The sequence below is a fragment of the Hypanus sabinus genome, chromosome 24, assembly GCF_030144855.1.
Source record: "Hypanus sabinus isolate sHypSab1 chromosome 24, sHypSab1.hap1, whole genome shotgun sequence".
NCBI classification, from domain to species: domain Eukaryota; kingdom Metazoa; phylum Chordata; class Chondrichthyes; order Myliobatiformes; family Dasyatidae; genus Hypanus; species Hypanus sabinus.
In genome coordinates this window covers 32,106,646-32,128,315 of record NC_082729.1, presented here as the reverse complement: position 1 = coordinate 32,128,315, position 21,670 = coordinate 32,106,646, and the positions used below count along the sequence as shown (strand labels likewise).

At 56.3% G+C, this 21,670-nt stretch overlaps 1 protein-coding gene across 2 annotated transcripts in view; it reads left to right on the top strand.

Moving 5' to 3' along the window:
• Positions 1-19,960, top strand: part of fbxl5 (F-box and leucine-rich repeat protein 5) — a 97,142-nt gene extending 77,182 nt beyond the window's left edge. Inside the window, exons 7-12 of one of the 2 annotated variants that reach the window (XM_059949545.1) lie at positions 9,758-9,894; positions 10,232-10,314; positions 10,563-11,174; positions 13,464-13,612; positions 17,271-17,406; positions 19,109-19,960. In XM_059949545.1, coding sequence (XP_059805528.1) covers positions 9,758-9,894; positions 10,232-10,314; positions 10,563-11,174; positions 13,464-13,612; positions 17,271-17,406; positions 19,109-19,289 — 1,298 coding nt within the window. In that variant the 3' untranslated portion in view covers positions 19,290-19,960. The remainder of the gene's footprint in view (positions 1-9,757; positions 9,895-10,231; positions 10,315-10,562; positions 11,175-13,463; positions 13,613-17,270; positions 17,407-19,108) is intronic. The other variant, XM_059949546.1, reaches the window with a different exon arrangement.
• Positions 19,961-21,670: the final 1,710 nt, after the last annotated feature.

Genomic DNA, 21,670 nt, shown 5'->3' with positions numbered 1-21,670 from the left:
TCCCTCCACACTGTCCTATCACACACTCTCGAGGTCAGACTCAGAGTGAATCTCCCTCCACACCATCCAATCACACACTCCCGGGGTCAGTCACAGAGTGAATCTCCCTCCACACCGTCCCATCACACACTCCCAGGCTCAGACACAGAGTGAATCTCCCTCCACGCTGTCCCATCACACACTCCTGGGGTCAGACACAGAGTGAAGCTTCCTCCACACCGTCCCATCACACACTCCCGGGGTCAGACACAGAGTGAATCTCCCACCACACCGTCCCATCACACACTCCCGGGATCAGACAGAGAGTGAATCTCCCTCCACACCGTCCCATCACACACTCCCGGGGTCAGTCACAGAGTGAAGCTCCGTCCACACTGTCCCATCACAGACTCCCGGGATCAGACACAGAGTGAAGCTCGCTCCACACTGTACCAACACACACTCCCGAGGTCAGACACAGAGTGAAACTTCCTCCACACCGTCACATCACACACTCCGGGGTCAGACACAGAGTGAAACTCCCTCCATACTCTCACATCACACACTCCCGGAGTCAGACACAGAGTGAACCTCCCTCCACACCGTCCCATCACACACTCCGGGGTCAGACACAGAGTGAATCTCCCTCCACACTGTCCCATCACACACTCCCGAGGTCAGACACAGAGTGAATCTTCCTCCACACCGTCCCATCACACACACCTGGGCTCAGATACAGAATGGATCTCCCTCCACACTGTCCCATCACACATTCCCGGGGTCAGACACAGAGTGAATCTCCCTCCACACCGTCCCATCACACACTCCCGGGGTCAGTCACAGAGTGAAACTCCCTCCACACCGTCCCATCACACACTCCCGGGGTCAGACACAGTGTGAATCTCCCTCCACACCGTCCCATCACACACTCCCGGGGTCAGACACAGAGTGAATCTCCCTCCACACCGTCCCATCACACACTCCCGGGGTCAGACACAGAGTGAATCTCCCTCCACACCGTCCCATCACACACTCCCGGGGTCAGACACAGAGTGAAACTCCCTCCACACCGTCCCATCACACACTCCGGGGTCAGACACAGAGTGAAGCTCCCTCCACACCGTCCTATCACACACTCCCGAGGTCAGACACAGAGTGAATCTCCCTCCACACCATCCCATCACACACTCCCGGGGTCAGACACAGCGTGAGGCTCCCTCCACACTGTCCCATCACACACTCCCGGGGTCAGACACAGCGTGAATCTCCCTCAACACTGTCCCATCACACACTCCCGGGGTCAGACACAGAGTGAATCTCCCTCCACACCGTCCCATCACACACTACCGGGGTCAGACACAGAGTGAAACTCCCTCCACACCGTCCCATCACACACTCCCGGGGTCAGACACAGAGTGAAACTCCCTCCACACTATCCCATCACACACTCCCGGGATCAGACACAGAATAGATCTCCCTCCACACTGTCCCATCACACACTCCCGGGGTCAGACACAGAGTGAAGCTCCCTCCACACCATCCCATCACGCACTCCCGGGGTCAGACATAGAGTGAAACTCCCTCCACACCGTCCCTTCACACACTCCTGGGGTCAGACACAGAGTGAAGCTCCCTCCACACCGTCCTATCACACACTCCCGAGGTCAGACACAGAGTGAATCTCCCTCCACACCATCCAATCACACACTCCCGGGGTCAGTCACAGCGTGAATCTCCCTCCACACCGTCCCATCACACACTCCCGGGATCAGACACAGAGTGAATCTCCCTCCACACCGTCCATCACACACTCCCGGGGTCAGACACAGAGTGAATCGCCCTCCACACCGTCCCATCACACACTCCCGGGGTCAGACACAGAGTGAATCTTCCTCCACACTGTCCCATCACACACTCCTTGGGTCAGACACAGAGTGAATCTCCCTCCACACTGTCCCATCACACACTCCCGGGGTCAGACACAGAGTGAATCTCCCTCCACACTGTCCCATCACACACTCCCGGGGTCAGACACAGAGTGAATCTCCCTCCACACCGTCCCATCACACACTCCCGGGGTCAGACACAGAGTGAAACTCCCTCCACACCGTCCCATCACACACTCCCGGGGTCAGACACAGAGTGAATCTCCCTCCACTCCGTCCCATCACACACACCTGGGCTCAGATACAGAATGGATCTCCCTCCACACTGTCCCATCACACATTCCCGGGGTCAGACACAGAGTGAATCTCCCTCCACACCGTCCCATCACACACTCCCGGGGTCAGACACAGAGTGAATCTCCCTCTACACCGTCCCATCACACACTCCCGGGGTCAGACACAGAGTGAAACTTCCTCCACACCGTCACATCACACACTCCGGGGTCAGACACAGAGTGAACTCCCTCCATACTCTCCCATCACACACTCCGGGGTCAGACACAGAGTGAAGCTCCCTCCACACCGTCCCATCACACACTCCGGGGTCAGACACAGAGTGAATCTCCCTCCACACTGTCCCATCACACACTCTCGAGGTCAGACACAGAGTGAATCTCCCTCCACACTGTCCCATCACACACTCCCGAGGTCAGACACAGAGTGAATCTCCCTCCACACTGTCCCATCACACACTCCCGGGGTCAGACACAGAGTGAATCGCCCTCCACACCGTCCCATCACACACTCCCGGAGTCAGACACAGAGTGAATCTTCCTCCACACCGTCCCATCACACACACCTGGGCTCAGATACAGAATGGATCTCCCTCCACACTGTCCCATCACACATTCCCGGGGTCAGACACAGAGTGAATCTCCCTCCACACCGTCCCATCACACACTCCCGGGGTCAGACACAGAGTGAAACTCCCTCCACACCGTCCCATCACACACTCCCGGGGTCAGACACAGTGTGAATCTCCCTCCACACCGTCCCATCACACACTCCCGGGGTCAGACACAGAGTGAATCTCCCTCCACACCGTCCCATCACACACTCCCGGGGTCAGACACAGAGTGAATCTCCCTCCACACCGTCCCATCACACACTCCCGAGGTCAGACACAGAGTGAATTTCCCTCCACACCATCCAATCACACACTCCCGGGGTCAGTCACAGAGTGAAGCTTCCTCCACACCGTCCCATCACACACTCCCGGGGTTGGACACAGAGTGAATCTCCCTCCACACCGTCCCATCACACACTCCCGGGATCAGACACAGAGTGAATCTCCCTCCACACCGTCCCATCACACACTCCCGGAGTCAGACACAGAGTGAATCTTCCTCCACACCGTCCCATCACACACACCTGGGCTCAGATACAGAATGGATCTCCCTCCACACTGTCCCATCACACATTCCCGGGGTCAGACACAGAGTGAATCTCCCTCCACACCGTCCCATCACACACTCCCGGGGTCAGACACAGAGTGAAACTCCCTCCACACCGTCCCATCACACACTCCCGGGGTCAGACACAGTGTGAATCTCCCTCCACACCGTCCCATCACACACTCCCGGGGTCAGACACAGAGTGAATCTCCCTCCACACCGTCCCATCACACACTCCCGGGGTCAGACACAGAGTGAATCTCCCTCCACACCGTCCCATCACACACTCCCGGGGTCAGACACAGAGTGAAACTCCCTCCACACCGTCCCATCACACACTCCGGGGTCAGACACAGAGTGAAACTCCCTCCATACTCTCCCATCACGCACTCCCGGAGTCAGACACAGAGTGAACCTCCCTCCACACCGTCCCATCACACACTCCGGGGTCAGACACAGGGTGAAGCTCCCTCCATACCGTCCTATCACACACTCCCGAGGTCAGACACAGAGTGAATCTCCCTCCACACCATCCCATCACACACTCCCGGGGTCAGACACAGCGTGAGGCTCCCTCCACACTGTCCCATCACACACTCCCGGGGTCAGACACAGCGTGAATCTCCCTCCACACTGTCCCATCACACACTCCCGGGGTCAGACACAGAGTGAATCTCCCTCCACACCGTCCCATCACACACTACCGGGGTCAGACACAGAGTGAATCTCCCACCACACCGTCCCATCACACACTCCCGGGGTCAGACACAGAGTGAAACTCCCTCCACACCGTCCCATCACACACTCCCGGGTCAGACACAGAGTGAATCTCCCTCCACTCCGTCCCATCACACACACCTGGGCTCAGATACAGAATGGATCTCCCTCCACACTGTCCCATCACACATTCCCGGGGTCAGACACAGAGTGAATCTCCCTCCACACCGTCCCATCACACACTCCCGGGGTCAGACACAGAGTGAAACTCCCTCCACACCGTCCAATCACACACTCCCGGGGTCAGACAGAGTGTGAATCTCCCTCCGCACCGTCCCATCACACACTCCCGGGGTCAGACACAGAGTGAATCTCCCTCCACACCGTCCAATCACACACTCCCGGGGTCAGACACAGTGTGAATCTCCCTCCGCACCGTCCCATCACACACTCCCGGGGTCAGACACAGAGTGAATCTCCCTCCACACCGTCCCATCACACACTCCCGGGGTCAGACACAGAGTGAATCTCCCTCCACACCGTCCCATCACACACTCCCGGGGTCAGACACAGAGTGAAACTCCCTCCACACCGTCCCATCACACACTCCGGGGTCAGACACAGAGTGAAACTCCCTCCATACTCTCCCATCACACACTCCCGGAGTCAGACACAGAGTGAACCTCCCTCCACACCGTCCCATCACACACTCCGGGGTCAGACACAGAGTGAAGCTCCCTCCACACCGTCCTATCACACACTCCCGAGGTCAGACACAGTGTGAATCTCCCTCCACACCATCCCATCACACACTCCCGGGGTCAGACACAGCGTGAATCTCCCTCCACGCCGTCCCATCACACACTCCCAGGGTCAGACACAGAGTGAATCTCCCTCCACACTGTCCCATCACACACTCCTGGGGTCAGACACAGAGTGAAGCTTCCTCCACACCGTCCCATCACACACTCCCGGGGTCAGACACAGAGTGAATCTCCCTCCACACCGTCCCATCACACACTCACGGGATCAGACACAGAGTGAAGCTCCCTCCACACTGTCCCATCACACACTCCCGAGGTCAGACACAGAGTGAATCTCCCTCCACAGTGTCCCATCACACACTCCCGAGGTCAGACACAGAGTGAATCTCCCTCCACACTGTCCCATCACACACTCCCGGAGTCAGACACAGAGTGAATCTTCCTCCACACCGTCCCATCACACACACCTAGGCTCAGATACAGAATGGATCTCCCTCCACACTGTCCCATCACACATTCCCGGGGTCAGACACAGAGTGAATCTCCCTCCACACCGTCCCATCACACACTCCCGGGATCAGACAGAGAGTGAATCTCCCTCCACACCGTCCCATCACACACTCCCGGGGTCAGTCACAGAGTGAATCTCCCTCCACACCGTCCCATCACACACTCCCAGGGTCAGACACAGAGTGAAGCTCCGTCCACACTGTCCCATCACAGACTCCCGGGATCAGACACAGAGTGAAGCTCGCTCCACACTGTCCCAACACACACTCCCGAGGTCAGACACAGAGTGAAACTTCCTCCACACCGTCCCATCACACACTCCGGGGTCAGACACAGAGTGAAACTCCCTCCATACTCTCCCATCACACACTCCCGGAGTCAGACACAGAGTGAACCTCCCTCCACACCGTCCCATCACACACTCCGTGGTCAGACACAGAGTGAATCTCCCTCCACACTGTCCCATCACACACTCCCGAGGTCAGACACAGAGTGAATCTCCCTCCACACTGTCCCATCACACACTCCCGAGGTCAGACACAGAGTGAATCTCCCTCCACACTGTCCCATCACACACTCCCGGGGTCAGACACAGAGTGAATAGCCCTCCACACCGTCCCATCACACACTCCCGGAGTCCGACACAGAGTGAATCTTCCTCCACACCGTCCCATCACACACACCTGGGCTCAGATACAGAATGGATCTCCCTGCACACTGTCCCATCACACATTCCCGGGGTCAGACACAGAGTGAATCTCCCTCCACACCGTCCCATCACACACTCCCGGGGTCAGACACAGAGTGAAACTCCCTCCACACCGTCCCATCACACACTCCCGGGGTCAGACACAGTGTGAATCTCCCTCCACACCGTTCCATCACACACTCCCGGGGTCAGACACAGAGTGAATCTCCCTCCACACCGTCCCATCACACACTCCCGGGGTCAGACACAGAGTGAATCTCCCTCCACACCGTCCCATCACACACTCCCGGGGTCAGACACAGAGTGAAACTCCCTCCACACCGTCCCATCACACACTCCGGGGTCAGACACAGAGTGAAACTCCCTCCATACTCTCCCATCACACACTCCCGGAGTCAGACACAGAGTGAACCTCCCTCCACACCGTCCCATTACACACTCCGGGGTCAGACACAGAGTGAAGCTCCCTCCACACCGTCCTATCACACACTCCCGAGGTCAGACACAGAGTGAATCTCCCTCCACACCATCCCATCACACACTCCCGGGGTCAGACACAGCGTGAGGCTCCCTCCACACTGTCCCATCACACACTCCCGGGGTCAGACACAGCGTGAATCTCCCTCCACACTGTCCCATCACACACTCCCGGGGTCAGACACAGAGTGAATCTCCCTCCACACTGTCCCATCACGCACTACCGGGGTCAGACACAGAGTGAATCTCCCACCACACCGTCCCATCACACACTCCCGGGGTCAGACACAGAGTGAAACTCCCTCCACACCGTCCCATCACACACTCCCGGGGTCAGACACAGAGTGAAACTCCCTCCACACTGTCCCATCACACACTCCCGGGATCAGACACAGAATAGATCTCCCTCCACACTGTCCCATCACACACTCCCGGGGTCAGACACAGAGTGAAGCTCCCTCCACACCATCCCATCACACACTCCCGGGGTCAGACATAGAGTGAAACTCCCTCCACACCGTCCCTTCACACACTCCTGGGGTCAGACACAGAGTGAAGCTCCCTCCACACTGTCCTATCACACACTCCCGAGGTCAGACACAGAGTGAATCTCCCTCCACACCATCCAATCAGACACTCCCGGGGTCAGTCACAGAGTGAAGCTTCCTCCACACCGTCCCATCACACACTCCCGGGGTTGGACACAGAGTGAATCTCCCTCCACACCGTCCCATCACACACTCCCGGCATCAGACACAGAGTGAATCTCCCTCCACACCGTCCCATCACACACTCCCGGGGTCAGACACAGAGTGAATCGCCCTCCACACCGTCCCATCACACACTCCCGGGGTCAGACACAGAGTGAATCTTCCTCCACACTGTCCCATCACACACACCTGGGCTCAGATACAGAATGGATCTCCCTCCACACTGTCCCATCACACATTCCCGGGGTCAGACACAGAGTGAATCTCCCTCCACACTGTCCCATCACACACTCCTTGGGTCAGACACAGAGTGAATCTCCCTCCACACTGTCCCATCACACACTCCCGGGGTCAGACACAGAGTGAATCTCCCTCCACACCGTCCCATCACACACTCCCGGGGTCAGACACAGAGTGAATCTCCCTCCACACCGTCCCATCACACACTCCCGGGGTCAGACACAGAGTGAAACTCCCTCCACACCGTCCCATCACACACTCCCGGGGTCAGACACAGAGTGAATCTCCCTCCACACCGTCCCATCACACACTCCGGGGTCAGACACAGAGTGAAACTCCCTCCATACTCTCCCATCACACACTCCCGGAGTCAGACACAGAGTGAACCTCCCTCCACACCGTCCCATCACACACTCCGGGGTCAGACACAGAGTGAAGCTCCCTCCACACCGTCCTATCACACACTCCCGAGGTCAGACACAGAGTGAATCTCCCTCCACACCATCCCATCACACACTCCCGGGGTCAGACACAGCGTGAGGCTCCCTCCACACTGTCCCATCACACACTCCCGGGGTCAGACACAGCGTGAATCTCCCTCCTCACTGTCCCATCACACACTCCCGGGGTCAGACACAGAGTGAATCTCCCTCCACACCGTCCCATCACACACTACCGGGGTCAGACACAGAGTGAATCTCCCACCACACCGTCCCATCACACACTCCCGGGGTCAGACACAGAGTGAAACTCCCTCCACACCGTCCCATCACACACTCCCGGGGTCAGACACAGAGTGAAACTCCCTCCACACTGTCCCATCACACACTCCCGGGATCAGACACAGAATAGATCTCCCTCCACACTGTCCCATCACACACTCCCGGGGTCAGACACAGAGTGAAGCTCCCTCCACACCATCCCATCACACACTCCCGGGGTCAGACATAGAGTGAAACTCCCTCCACACCGTCCCTTCACACACTCCTGGGGTCAGACACAGAGTGAAGCTCCCTCCACACTGTCCTATCACACTCTCCCGAGGTCAGACACAGAGTGAATCTCCCTCCACACCATCCAATCACACACTCCCGGGGTCAGTCACAGAGTGAAGCTTCCTCCACACCGTCCCATCACACACTCCCGGGGTTGGACACAGAGTGAATCTCCCTCCACACCGTCCCATCACACACTCCCGGGATCAGACACAGAGTGAATCTCCCTCCACACCGTCCCATCACACACTCCCGGGGTCAGACACAGAGTGAATCGCCCTCCACACCGTCCCATCACACACTCCCGGGGTCAGACACAGAGTGAATCTTCCTCCACACTGTCCCATCACACACACCTGGGCTCAGATACAGAATGGATCTCCCTCCACACTGTCCCATCACACATTCCCGGGGTCAGACACAGAGTGAATCTCCCTCCACACTGTCCCATCACACACTCCTTGGGTCAGACACAGAGTGAATCTCCCTCCACACTGTCCCATCACACACTCCCGGGGTCAGACACAGAGTGAATCTCCCTCCACACCGTCCCATCACACACTCCCGGGGTCAGACACAGAGTGAATCTCCCTCCACACCGTCCCATCACACACTCCCGGGGTCAGACACAGAGTGAAACTCCCTCCACACCGTCCCATCACACACTCCCGGGGTCAGACACAGAGTGAATCTCCCTGCACTCCGTCCCATCACACACTCAGGGGTCAGACACAGAGTGAAACTCCCTCCATACTCTCCCATCACACACTCCCGGGGTCAGACACAGAGTGAATCTCCCTGCACTCCGTCCCATCACACACTCCCGGGGTCAGACACAGAGTGAATCTCCCTGCACTCCGTCCCATCACACTCTCCCGGGGTCATACACAGAGTGAATCACCCTCCACACCGTCCCATCACACACTCCTGGGGTCAGACACAGAGAGAATCTCCCTCCACACCGTCCCATCACACACTCCCGGGGTCAGACACAGAGTGAATCTCCCTCCACACCGTCCCATCACACACTCCCGGGGTCAGACACAGAGTGAATCTCCCTCCACACTGTCCCATCACACACTCCCGGGGTCAGACACAGAGTGAAACTCCCTCCACACCGTCCCATCACACACTCCCGGGGTCAGTCACAGAGTGAATCTCCCTGCACTCCGTCCCATCACACTCTCCCGGGGTCAGACACAGTGCGAGTCCCTCTGTTGGGGGAGTGTTGGGTGAAGCTGTTGGGGCTGGCCTGTTCCCTCCACTCCTTTCTGCTATGTGTACCTTGGTGCCTTACTGTCGTTTGTTGCCCACAGAGGAGGATGGACACAGACAGAGTGCACAGAGGGAGGGGCAGCTCCTGCAGGGGCTGATGCACCACGTCCTGCCGCAGGTCGGCCCGTCGGTCCGCAGCTTGGTCCTGGCCTACAGCACCACCGTCTCCAGCCAGATGGTAGGTGACACCGAGGGTCTGGTGGCAGGGGGTTTGCTGAATCTGGTGGGAGAGAGTGAGGTCAGGGTGGGGTTGGAGGAGGTGTGGTTCAGCTGCTCAGGGCTCTGTTCCCTCTGAGTTTTGTCCTGGGGATGTTATCTCGGGCGGTGAGAAGGTGCTGAGTGTGTCCTGAGGTCGTGACCTCACCTGGGTGCCGTTGTTTCATCGGTGGCTGTGCTGTGCCCGGTGGGGACTGTTCGGAGGATGAGAACCACCCCCAGCGAAGGAGGAGGCGACGGGGAGATGGGGTGAGACTGCACAGTACGATCCCACTCACTGCTCTGCCTCGGTCCCTCAGGTGCGACAGATTCTGAGTGCCTGTCCGCGTCTGGAGCACCTGGACCTGACACAAACGCCTGTGACCGACTCCGCCTTCAACAGGTATGGACCCCTCGACACCCCAGTCAAAACCTTTCAGCGACGGTGTGCACATCCCACACTTTTCCCCATCTCCTCCCCACCCCTCCCAGACTCTTCTCCCCCTTCCCCATGATCCCCCCCCCCCCTCTCCTCACTTTCTCCGATCTGCTCCCCGTCCCTCTCCAGTCCCACTCTCACAGGCTCCATCGATCCCCTCCCCTTCGTTCTGGTCACCAGTCTCCGGCTCACTCTGTCTCCCTCTCCCACAGGTGCGCCCCAGGGTCCTGTCGCTCCCTGCAGCACCTGGACCTGTCGGGCTGCGACCGGATCACGGACACAGCGCTGCTGCACCTGTCACGGGCGCTGGGCGAGCTGCCGGTGGTCAGTGTCGGGGGTGAGGAGGAGGAGGAGCAGGAGGAGGAGAGGGGCGCTCACCGAGATCGCTGCTGCTGGGTCTCTCTCGGCTGCAACGACTGCCTGCCGGCGGAGGAGGTGGACCACGGGACCCAGGACAGCCGCAGTCGGGTTTGGCTCCTGCCCCAGGGCCAGCTACTGGACATTGAGGAGGCGGGCGAACTGAAGCAGAGGGGGTCCCGGCTGCCCCACCCCCGGCACCCGCTGCCTGCCTGTTCCGTGGCCTCCCGCTGCCCGCGGGAGCTGAGCTCAGCTCGAGGGCGGGCGCTCTGCGGTCACTCGCTCTGCACAGCGGAGGCCGGGGTCAGCTGGGCCTCTTGTAACCGGATGGTGTGGAGCCGAGGCTGCGAGGCAGGGGGGTCGCCTGGCCATCGGAAGGAGGCCCAGGCCGAGGGGGGGCCTCTTCCTCGCTCCCTGCGCTTCCTCAGTCTATCTGGCTGCTACCACGTCACCGACCAGGGCCTCAGGTAGGTGCGGTGCACAGTGTGATCCCGCAGGGATGGGGAGATGTCCCCAGGTGCTGCCCCCTCTATATTCTTTGTTCCCATCCATCCGTCTGTTCCTCACCTTGAGTTTTCCCCATCTGTCCATCCCTGCAAGTTGCCCCCCCACGGTCCATCTGTCCCCAACCCCTGAGCCCCTCCGTCTGTACCCCCAAGCTTCCCCCTGTTGACATCCTGTCCATCCATGTCCCTGAGCTCCCCCCATCCGACCATCTCCCTGAGCTTCTCCCGACCGGAGTTGATGGGGGCGGATGACTGCGGTCTGGGGTCCACTAGGAGGGGTGAAAGGGCGATTGTGGGGCATCCATTCAGTTTCCAGAGTTTGGTGATGTTCTTTGGATCATGTGAGGAGTAGGGAGTGGGGCTAATGAGATGGGTGGGGAGTGTGAGGAGACTGTGGTGGTGGGGGGGGGGGGTGGAGAGATCACTGTCCCTGCCTGCTGACCAGGGCCCTCTCCCGACACGGGGAGAGAGGTGGGCTGGGGAGGGGACGCTGTCCCCCTGCTGACTGAGCCTGTCTCCCACCCCAGGGCCCTCTCCCGACACGGGGAGAGAGGTGGGGTGGGGAGGGGACGCTGTCTCCCTGCTGACTGAGCCTGTCTCCCACCCCAGGGCCCTGACCCTACACGGATAGGTGGGGTGGGGAGGGGACGCTGTCTCCCTGCTGACTGAGCCTTGTCTCCCACCCCAGTGCCCTGACCCTACACGGGGAGAGAGGTGGGGTGGGGAGGGGACGCTGTCTCCCTGCTGACTGAGCCTTGTCTCCCACCCCAGTGCCCTGACCCTACACGGGGAGAGAGGTGGGGTGGGGAGGGGACGCTGTCTCCCTGCTGACTGAGCCTGTCTCCCACCCCAGTGCCCTGACCCTACACGGGGAGAGAGGTGGGGTGGGGAGGGGACGCTGTCTCCCTGCTGACTGAGCCTTGTCTCCCACCCCAGTGCCCTGACCCTACATGGGGAGAGAAGTGGGGTGGGGAGGGGACGCTGTCTCCCTGCTGACTGAGCCTGTCTCCCACCCCAGTGCCCTGACCCTACACGGGGAGAGAGGTGGGGTGGGGAGGGGACGCTGTCTCCCTGCTGACTGAGCCTTGTCTCCCACCCCAGTGCCCTGACCCTACATGGGGAGAGAAGTGGGGTGGGGAGGGGACGCTGTCTCCCTGCTGACTGAGCCTGTCTCCCACCCTCGGGCCCTGACTCGACATGGGGAGAGAGGTGGGGTGGGGAGGGGACGCTGTCTCCCTGCTGACTGAGCCTGTCTCCCACCCCAGGGCCCTGACTCGACACGGGGAGAGAGGTGGGGTGGGGAGGGGACGCTGTCTCCCTGCTGACTGAGCCTGTCTCCCACCCCAGTGCCCTGACCCTACACGGGGAGAGAGGTGGGCTGGGGAGGGGACGCTGTCTCCCTGCTGACTGAGCCTGTCTCCCACCCTCGGGCCCTGACTCGACATGGGGAGAGAGGTGGGGTGGGGAGGGGACGCTGTCTCCCTGCTGACTGAGCCTGTCTCCCACCCCAGGGCCCTGACTTGACACGGAGAGGTGGGGTGGGGAGGGGACGCTGTCTCCCTGCTGACTGAGCCTGTCTCCCACCCCAGTGCCCTTTCCCTACACGGGGAGAGAGAGATGGGATGGGGAGGGGAGGGGACCCTGTCTCCCTGCTGACTGAGCCTGTCTCTCACCCCAGGGCCCTGACTTGAGACGGAGAGAGGTGGGGTGGGGAGGGGATGCTGTCTCCCTGCTGACTGAGCCTGTCTCCCACCCCAGTGCCCTGACCCTACACGAGGAGAGAGGTGGGGTAGGGAGGGGACGCTGTCTCCCTGCTGACTGAGCCTGTCTCCCACCCCAGTGCCCTGACCCTACACGGGGAGAGAAGTGGGGTGGGGAGGGGACGCTGTCTCCCTGCTGACTGAGCCTGTCTCTCACCCCAGTGCCCTGACCCTACACGGGGAGAGAGGTGGGGTGGGGAGGGGACGCTGTCTCCCTGCTGACTGAGCCTGTCTCTCACCCCAGTGCCCTGACCCTACACGGGGAGAGAGGTGGGGTGGGGAGGGGACGCTGTCTCCCTGCTGACTGAGCCAGTCTCCCACCCCAGTGCCCTGACCCTACATGGGGAGAGAAGTGGGGTGGGGAGGGGACGCTGTCTCCCTGCTGACTGAGCCTGTCTCTCACCCCAGTGCCCTGACCCTACATGGGGAGAGAAGTGGGGTGGGGAGGGGACGCTGTCTCCCTACTGACTGAGCCTGTCTCCCACTCCAGGGCCCTGACTCGACACGGGGGGCTACCCTTGCTACAACACCTGGATCTGTCTGGTTGCCTGTTGGTGACTGGCCCCGGGCTACAGGAGCTGGTGTCCGCCTGCCCCACCCTCAACGATGAGTTCTTCTTCTACTGTGATAACATCAGCGGTGAGACCCGGGCGGGTGGGGGGTCTTGGTTTGTGAATCTGTCCAGTGTGGGGGGAGCTGATGGGTGGAAGGACCGGGAAGGAAAGACAGAGAACCTTTGTTGTTCAGAGAGGTGATGCATTTAGTCAGAAAGAAAAAATACATAAAGCTTTGGAATTTGGGATCAAACTAAGCACATGAGTATAAAAAAGCCAGAAAAGAACTAAAGGGAATTAGGAAAATCAAGAGGTGCAAGGAGGATTATGGTGCATTCCAAGACATTCTATACATACATCAGGAGCAAGAGGACAACTAGGGAGCACGCAAGGATAAAGGAAGGAACATTTACTTGGATGCAAAGAGTGTGGGTGAAGTATTTTGCTTCAGTGTTTACCAAGGAAAAGGATATGGAGGACCAGCCTAATGTATAAATACATAAGGGTGCTTAGAGGACAAGGAAGTGGAAGTGTTGGGCCTCCTAAGGTGGATAAGTCCCCAGAGCTTGATGGGATTTACCTCAGGTTATTGAAGGAGGTAAGAGATGAGATTGCTGGGCACATGAAGCAAAAAGTAGTAAGGTGAAAAGTAAAAGTGGCAGGTAGGCAAATCCAGGGCAAAAAGCAAAAAGAGCCACTTTTCAACATAATTGTATAAGGGCTAAGAGTGTTGTAAAAACAAGCCTGAAGGCTTTGTGTGTCAATGCGAGGAGCACTCATAACAAGGTGGATGAATTGAATGTGCAGATAGTTATTAATGAATATGATATAGTTGGGATCACAGAGACATGGCTCCAGGGTGACCAAGGATGGGAGCTCAACACCCAGGGATATTCAATATTCAGGAGGGATAGACAGGAAAGAAAAGGAGGTGGGGTAGCATTGCTGGTGAGAGAGGAGATTAACGCAATAGAAAGGAAGGACATTAGCCTGGAGGATGTGGAATCGATATGGGTAGAGCTGCATAACACTAAGGGGCAGAAAATGCTGGTGGGAGTTGTGTACAGGCCACCTAACAGTAGTAGTGAGGTTGGGGATGGCATTAAACAGGAAATTAGAAATGCGTGCTATAAAGGTACAGTAGTTATAATGGGTGACTTCAATCTATATATAGATTGGGTGAACCAAATTGGTAAGGGTGCTGAGGAAGAGGATTTCTTGGAATGTATGCGGGATGGTTTTCTGAACCAACATGTCGAGGAACCAACTAGAGAGCAGGCCATTCTAGATTGGGTATTGAGCAATGAGGAAGGGTTAGTTAGCAATCTTGTCGTGCGAGGCCCCTTGGGTAAGAGTGACCATAATATGGTGAAATTCTTCATTAAGATGGAGAGTGACATAGTTAATTCAGAAACAAAGGTTCTGAACTTAAAGAAGGGTAACTTTGAAGGTATGACGTGAATTAGCTAAGATAGACTGGCAAATGACGGTGGGTATGCAATAGCAAGCATTTAAAGATCGTGTGGATGAACTACAACAATTGTTCATCCCAGTTTGGCAAAAGAATAAACCAGGGAAGGTAGTGTACCCGTGGCTGACAGGAGAAATTAGGGATAGTATCAAGTCCAAAGAAGAAACGTATAAATTAGCAAAAAAAAGCGGCACACCTGAGGACTGGGAGAAATTCAGAGACCAGCAGTGGAGGACAAAGGGCTTAATTAGGAAAGGGAAAAAAGATTATGAGAGAAAGCTGGCAGGGAACATAAAAACTGACTGCAAAAGTTTTTATAGATACGTGAAAAGAAAAAGATTGGTCAAGACAAATACAGGTCCTTTACAGTCAGATACAGGTGAATTGATCATAGGGAACAAAGACATGGCAGACCAATTGAATAACTACTTTGGTTCTGTCTTCACTAAGGAGGATATAAATAACCTTCCGGAAATAGTAAGGGACCGAGGGTCTAGTGAGATGGAGGAACTGAGGGAAATACATGTTAGTAGGGAGGCGGTGTTAATTAAATTGAAGGGATTAAAGGCAGATAAATCCCCAGGGCCAGATGGTCTGCATCCCAGAGTGCTTAAGGAAGTAGCCCAAGAAATAGTGGATGCAATAGTGATAATTTTTCAAAACTCCTTAGATTCTGGATTAGTTCCTGAGGATTGGAGGGTGGCCAATGTAACCCCACTTTTTAAAAGAGGAGGGAGAGAGAAACCGGGGAATTATAGACCAGTTAGCCTGACATCGGTGGTGGGAAAAATGCCAGAGTCAGTTATCAAAGATCTGATAACAGCACATTTAGAAAGCAGTGAAATCATCGGACAATGTCAGCATGGATTTGTGAAAGGAAAATCATGTCTGACGAATCTTATAGAATTTTTTGAAGATGTAACTAGTAGAGTGGATAGGGGAGAGCCAGTGGATGTGGTATATTTAGATTTTCAAAAGGCTTTTGATAAGGTCCCACACAGGAGATTAGTGTGCAAACTTAAAGCACACGGTATTGGGGGTATGGTATTGATGTGGATAGAGAATTGGTTGGCAGACAGGAAGCAAAGAGTGGGAGTAAACGAGACCTTTTCAGAATGGCAGGCAGTGATTAGTGGGGTACCACAAGGCTCAGTGCTGGGACCCCAGTTGTTTACAATATATATTAATGATTTAGACGAGGGAATTAAATGCAGCATCTCCAAGTTTGCGGATGACACGAAGCTGGGCAGTGGTGTTAGCTGTAAGGAGGATGTTAAGAGGATGCAGGGTGACTTGGATAGGTTAGGTGAGTGGGCAAATTCATGGCAGATGCAATTTAATGTGGATAAATGTGAGGTTATCCACTTTGGTTGCAAGAACAGGAAAGCAGATTATTATCTGAATGGTGCCGATTAGGAAAAGGGGAGATGCAACGAGACCTGGGTGTCATTGTACACCAGTCATTGAAGGTGGGCATGCAGGTACAGCAGGCGGTGAAAAAGGCAAATGGTATGTTGGCATTCATAGCAAAAGGATTTGAGTACAGGAGCAGGGAGGTTCTACTACAGTTGTACAAGGCCTTAGTGAGACCACACCTAGAATATTGTGTGCAGTTTTGGTCCCCTAATCTGAGGAAAGATATTCTTGCCATTGAGGGAGTACAGAGAAGGTTCACCAGATTGATTCCTGGGATGGCAGTACTTTCATATGAAGAAAGACTGGATCGACTAGGCTTATACTCACTGGAATTTAGAAGATTGAGGGGGGATCTTATTGAAATGTATAAAATTCTAAAGGGATTGGACAGGCTAGATGCAGGAAGATTATTTCCGATGTTGGGGAAGTCCAGAACGAGGGGTCACAGTTTAAGGATAAAGGGGAAGCCTTTTAGGACCGGGATGAGGAAAAACTTCTTCACACAGAGAGTGGTGAATCTGTGGAATTCTCTGCCACAGGAAACAGTTGAGGCCGGTTCATTGATTATATTTAAGAGGACGTTAGATATGGCCCTTGTGGCTAAAGGGGCCAGGAGGTATGGAGAGAAAGCAGGTACAGGGTTCTGAGTTGGATGATCAGCCATGATCATACTGAATGGGCCGAATGGCCTACTCACTTATTTTCTATGTTTCTATGACCATTATCTGCAAGTCCTCTTTAGCCACAGGCGAGGTCTTGGAGGACTGAATGGTGGTGCAGGCTTGAAGGGCCGAATGGCCTACTCCTGCACCTATTTTCTGTGTTTCGATGACTGTTATCTGCAAGTCCTCTTTAGCCACAGGCGAGGTCTTGGAGTACTGGCATGTGGCTGCTGCTGTTCCTCTGTTTAAGAAGGTACAAGGGAAAGTTCTGGGAGCTATAGACCTGCGAGTCTCACATCAGTTGTCGGGAAACTGCTGGAGAAAATTCTGGTGGGTAATATATATGAGCGTTTGGAAATCCATGTCCTAATTATGGAGAGCCAACGTAGGTCGTGCTGTTGTATGACAAGGTGACGAGAGAGATCGATGAGTGTAGGGCAATATTTGCTGTCTACATGGATTTTAGAGAGGCATTTGCAGGTCCCTCATGGGAGGCTAATCCAGAAGGTTAAGACTGATGGGGTCCACGGCGAATTGGCTCTTTAGTTCAGAGCTGGCTTTCGTATAGGTGAAGGGACTTGTTTGAGCTGGAGGTCTGTAATTAGTTCTGCTCCACCAGGACCTCTGCTGTTTGTGATGTATATAAGTGACCTGGATGAAAATGTATCAGGGTGGGTCAGTAAGCCTGTGGATGATGTGAAGATCGGTGGAGTTGTGGATAGTGCAGAAGATTGGCAGAGCATACAGCACAATATGAACAGAGAAATGGCAGATGGCACTTACCCGAGTTAAATGTGAGGTGTTGCACCTCAGTAGGGTAAATGCAAGGAGACAGTACACTGTTGAAGGGAAGATCCATATTAATGTTGCTGAGCAGAAAGATCTTGGGGTCCAAGCTTGTAACTCCTTGAAAGTGGCTACAGGGGTTGACAGGGTAGTTAAGAACGCTTATAACAGCAAGCATTCCATTAGTTAAGACATTGAGTTCAAAAGCCAAGAGGCTGTGTTGCAACCTTATAAAACGCTGGCTAGGCCACTTCTGGAGTCTTGCATACAGTTCTGGTTGCCCCACTACAGGAGGGATATTGAGATTTTGGAGAGGGTGCAGGAGAGGTTTCCCAGGATGCCATCTGGTTTAGCGGGCGTGTGCTATCACGAGAGGCTGTATTACCTCAGGTTGTTTTCTCTGGAGTGGCAGAGGCTGAGGAGGGATCTGATAGACGTTTACAAGAATTTGAGAGGCATAGAGAGAGTGGGCAGAGTATCTGTTTCCCAGGATTGAAATGTGTAATACCAGAGGGCATGTATTGAAGGTGAGAGGGGGTAGGTTCAAGCAGGATTTGGGGGATAATTTTTTTTACTCAGAATGGTGGGTGCCTGGAATGCGCTGCCTGGTATGTTGGTAGAGGCAGATACATTAGAGGCTTTTTGGACAGGCAGATGGATGGAGGGATATGGACATGGCATACGTAGGTGGGATTAGTGTTCGGGTGTTTTTAAAAAAAATTTTTTATTGAGTTTTCAGTGATTACAGAAGAAAAGAAAAGAAATTATCCTTCCCCCCCCCCCTCCCCTTAATCCTTCCCCCCGAACATATCCCTATAGAAAGAAAGAAAAAAAACAAGAAAGACTGCCTGGATATCGGAAGATCCCCACATGCATGCTCCATGGAGTTCATAATAGCTTTACTATATATATTTCTTTCTTTCCCCAAATAATCAGTAATTTTATCTTCGGAGCACCTATATATTTAGTCCTGTCTTTTATAAATAAGGGCGCCAAATTTTCAGAAATGTTCGGGTGTTTTTGATCTGCTGTTCAGCTAGTTCAGCACAATGTTGTGGGCCGAATGGCCTGTTGCTGTGCTATAGTGTTCTGTGTGTGAGTGTGGGGGAACTGATGTTGTGTACTTGCTAGCCTCTCGGGGGCCTTTCGGCATTGGAGGGCGAAGTTGTGGGGAGGGGCAGAGGGATGCTGTCAGGTGGGGGGAAGGTGCTCTTTCTGCGTTCTGAGTCTGTGTTTCTCCCCGCAGGCCCTCACGCCAACACTGCCAGCGGCTGTCAGAACCTGCAGTGCTCGGGCCGGGCATGCTGCCGCTCCGGAGAGTGACACTCCCCCCACCCACCTCCCCAGTCCAGTGCTCGGGCTGGCCGCACCGGAGAATGACTCCCTTCTCTTCTCCTGACACTCCTGCCAGAACCCACCCTGTCTGACAGGCCACCTCACCTCCCCAACGCAGTGCTCAGGCTGGGCCTGCTGCTGCTCCAGAGACCGACTCACCCCTGATCGTCATTCATCTCTCACCCAGCACCCATCCACACTCCCAACCTGATCTCGAGCTCGGCATCCAAGCACTTTACAGCCCTTTAACTGAGCGGATTGCCTCTGTATGGAGGACCAAGGATTGGCAGGGACTCCGGGCTGACCCCACCCCAACCCTCCTTCCCTCAGTGAGGGGAGTGGCTGCACCAACTCCTTCTCAGTCAGTCCCCCTCACGACTACATCTGCAGGAGGAAGGACACAGGAGCTGAATGAACACGACCCCCTTCCCACTCTACCCTGTACCTGAACCCCCCTCCACTCTCCCCATTCTCCTTCCTCTCTCCCCCTTCCCCACTCCCATCTTTTCCCCTCTTCCAGCTCTCTCTCCCCCTCACCGTACTCCCCATCTATCCCACCCTCCCTTCCCTATCCCCGCTTGCCCCTCCCACACCCTGGAGACAGCGGGTTGCAGAGGACACAGCCCCTCCGAGGTGCAGCCATAGGGCAGGACGGACTGTCCAGCCCAGCAGGCTGGATTCACTTGCTGCTTCTGATCTCTCTGTTCTCATCTACAGTTTGCAAAATGTGTGTACAAATTGAATTAAACCTACCTTCACCGTGGTTCTGCTTTCCGAGTGCTGAGTGTCCCATGTCAGTGGTCGCGCTGCAGGGAGGGCCTCCCGTCTGCAGGTGGCAATGACTCGCAGACAACTGTTGCCCTCTGGTGGACAGAATTTGTCACAGGGAATTCGTCAATCCATTACACTGCAACACAGTTCATCCATCGGAATGAGTAACAGTGTACAGTATTGAATAACACCGGGGTACGGTACCGGTGGGGACGGGTCTGTCACTGTGTAACACCGGGGTACGGTACCGGTGGGGACGGGTCTGTCACTGTGTGACACCGGGGTACGGTACCGGTGGGGACGGGTCTGTCACTGTGTAACACCGGGGTACGGTACCGGTGGGGACGGGTCTGTCACTGTAACACCGGGGTACGGTACCGGTGGGGACGGGTCTGTCACTGTGTAACACCGGGGTACGGTACCGGCGGGGACGGGTCTGTCACTGTGTGACACCGGGGTACGGTACCGGTGGGGACGGGTCTGTCACTGTAACACCGGGGTACGGTACCGGTGGGGACGGGTCTGTCACTGTAACACCGGGGTACGGTACCGGTGGGGACGGGTCTGTCACTGTAACACCGGGGTACGGTACCGGTGGGGACGGGTCTGTCACTGTAACACCGGGGTACAGTACCGGTGGGGACGGGTCTGTCACTGTGTAACACCGGGGTACGGTACCGGTGGGGACGGGTCTGTCACTGTAACACCGGGGTATGGTACCGGTGGGGACGGGTCTGTCACTGTGTGACACCGGGGTACGGTACCGGTGGGGACGGGTCCGTCACTGTGTGACACCGGGGTACGGTACCGGTGGGGACGGGTCTGTCACTGTGTAACACCGGGGTACGGTACCGGTGGGGACGGGTCCGTCACTGTAACACCGGGGTACGGTACCGGTGGGGATGGGTCCGTCACTGTGTGACACCGGGGTACGGTACCGGTGGGGACGGGTCCGTCACTGTAACACCGGGGTACGGTACCGGTGGGGACGGGTCCGTCACTGTGTGACACCGGGGTACGGTACCGGTGGGGACGGGTCCGTCACTGTAACACCGGGGTACGGTACCGGTGGGGATGGGTCCGTCACTGTGTGACACCGGGGTACGGTACCGGTGGGGACGGGTCCGTCACTGTAACACCGGGGTACGGTACCGGTGGGGACGGGTCCGTCACTGTAACACCGGGGTACGGTACAGCAGGGGACGGGTCTGTCACTGTGTAACACCGGGGTACGGTACCGGTGGGGACGGGTCCGTCACTGTGACACCGGGGTACGGTACCGGTGGGGACGGGTCTGTCACTGTGTGACACCGGGGTACGGTACCGGTGGGGACGGGTCTGTCACTGTGTAACACCGGGGTACGGTACCGGTGGGGATGGGTCCGTCACTGTGTGCCACCGGGGTACGGTACCGGTGGGGACGGGTCCGTCACTGTGTGACACCGGGGTACGGGTCTGTCACTGTGTGACACCGGGGTACGGTACCGGTGGGGACGGGTCTGTCACTGTAACACCGGGGTACGGTACCGGTGGGGACGGGTCTGTCACTGTAACACCGGGGTACGGTACCGGTGGGGACAGGTCCGTCACTGTGTAACACCGGGGTATGGTACCGGTGGGGACGGGTCTGTCACTGTGTGACACTGGGGTACGGTACCGGTGGGGACGGGTCTGTCACTGTGTGACACCGGGGTACGGTACC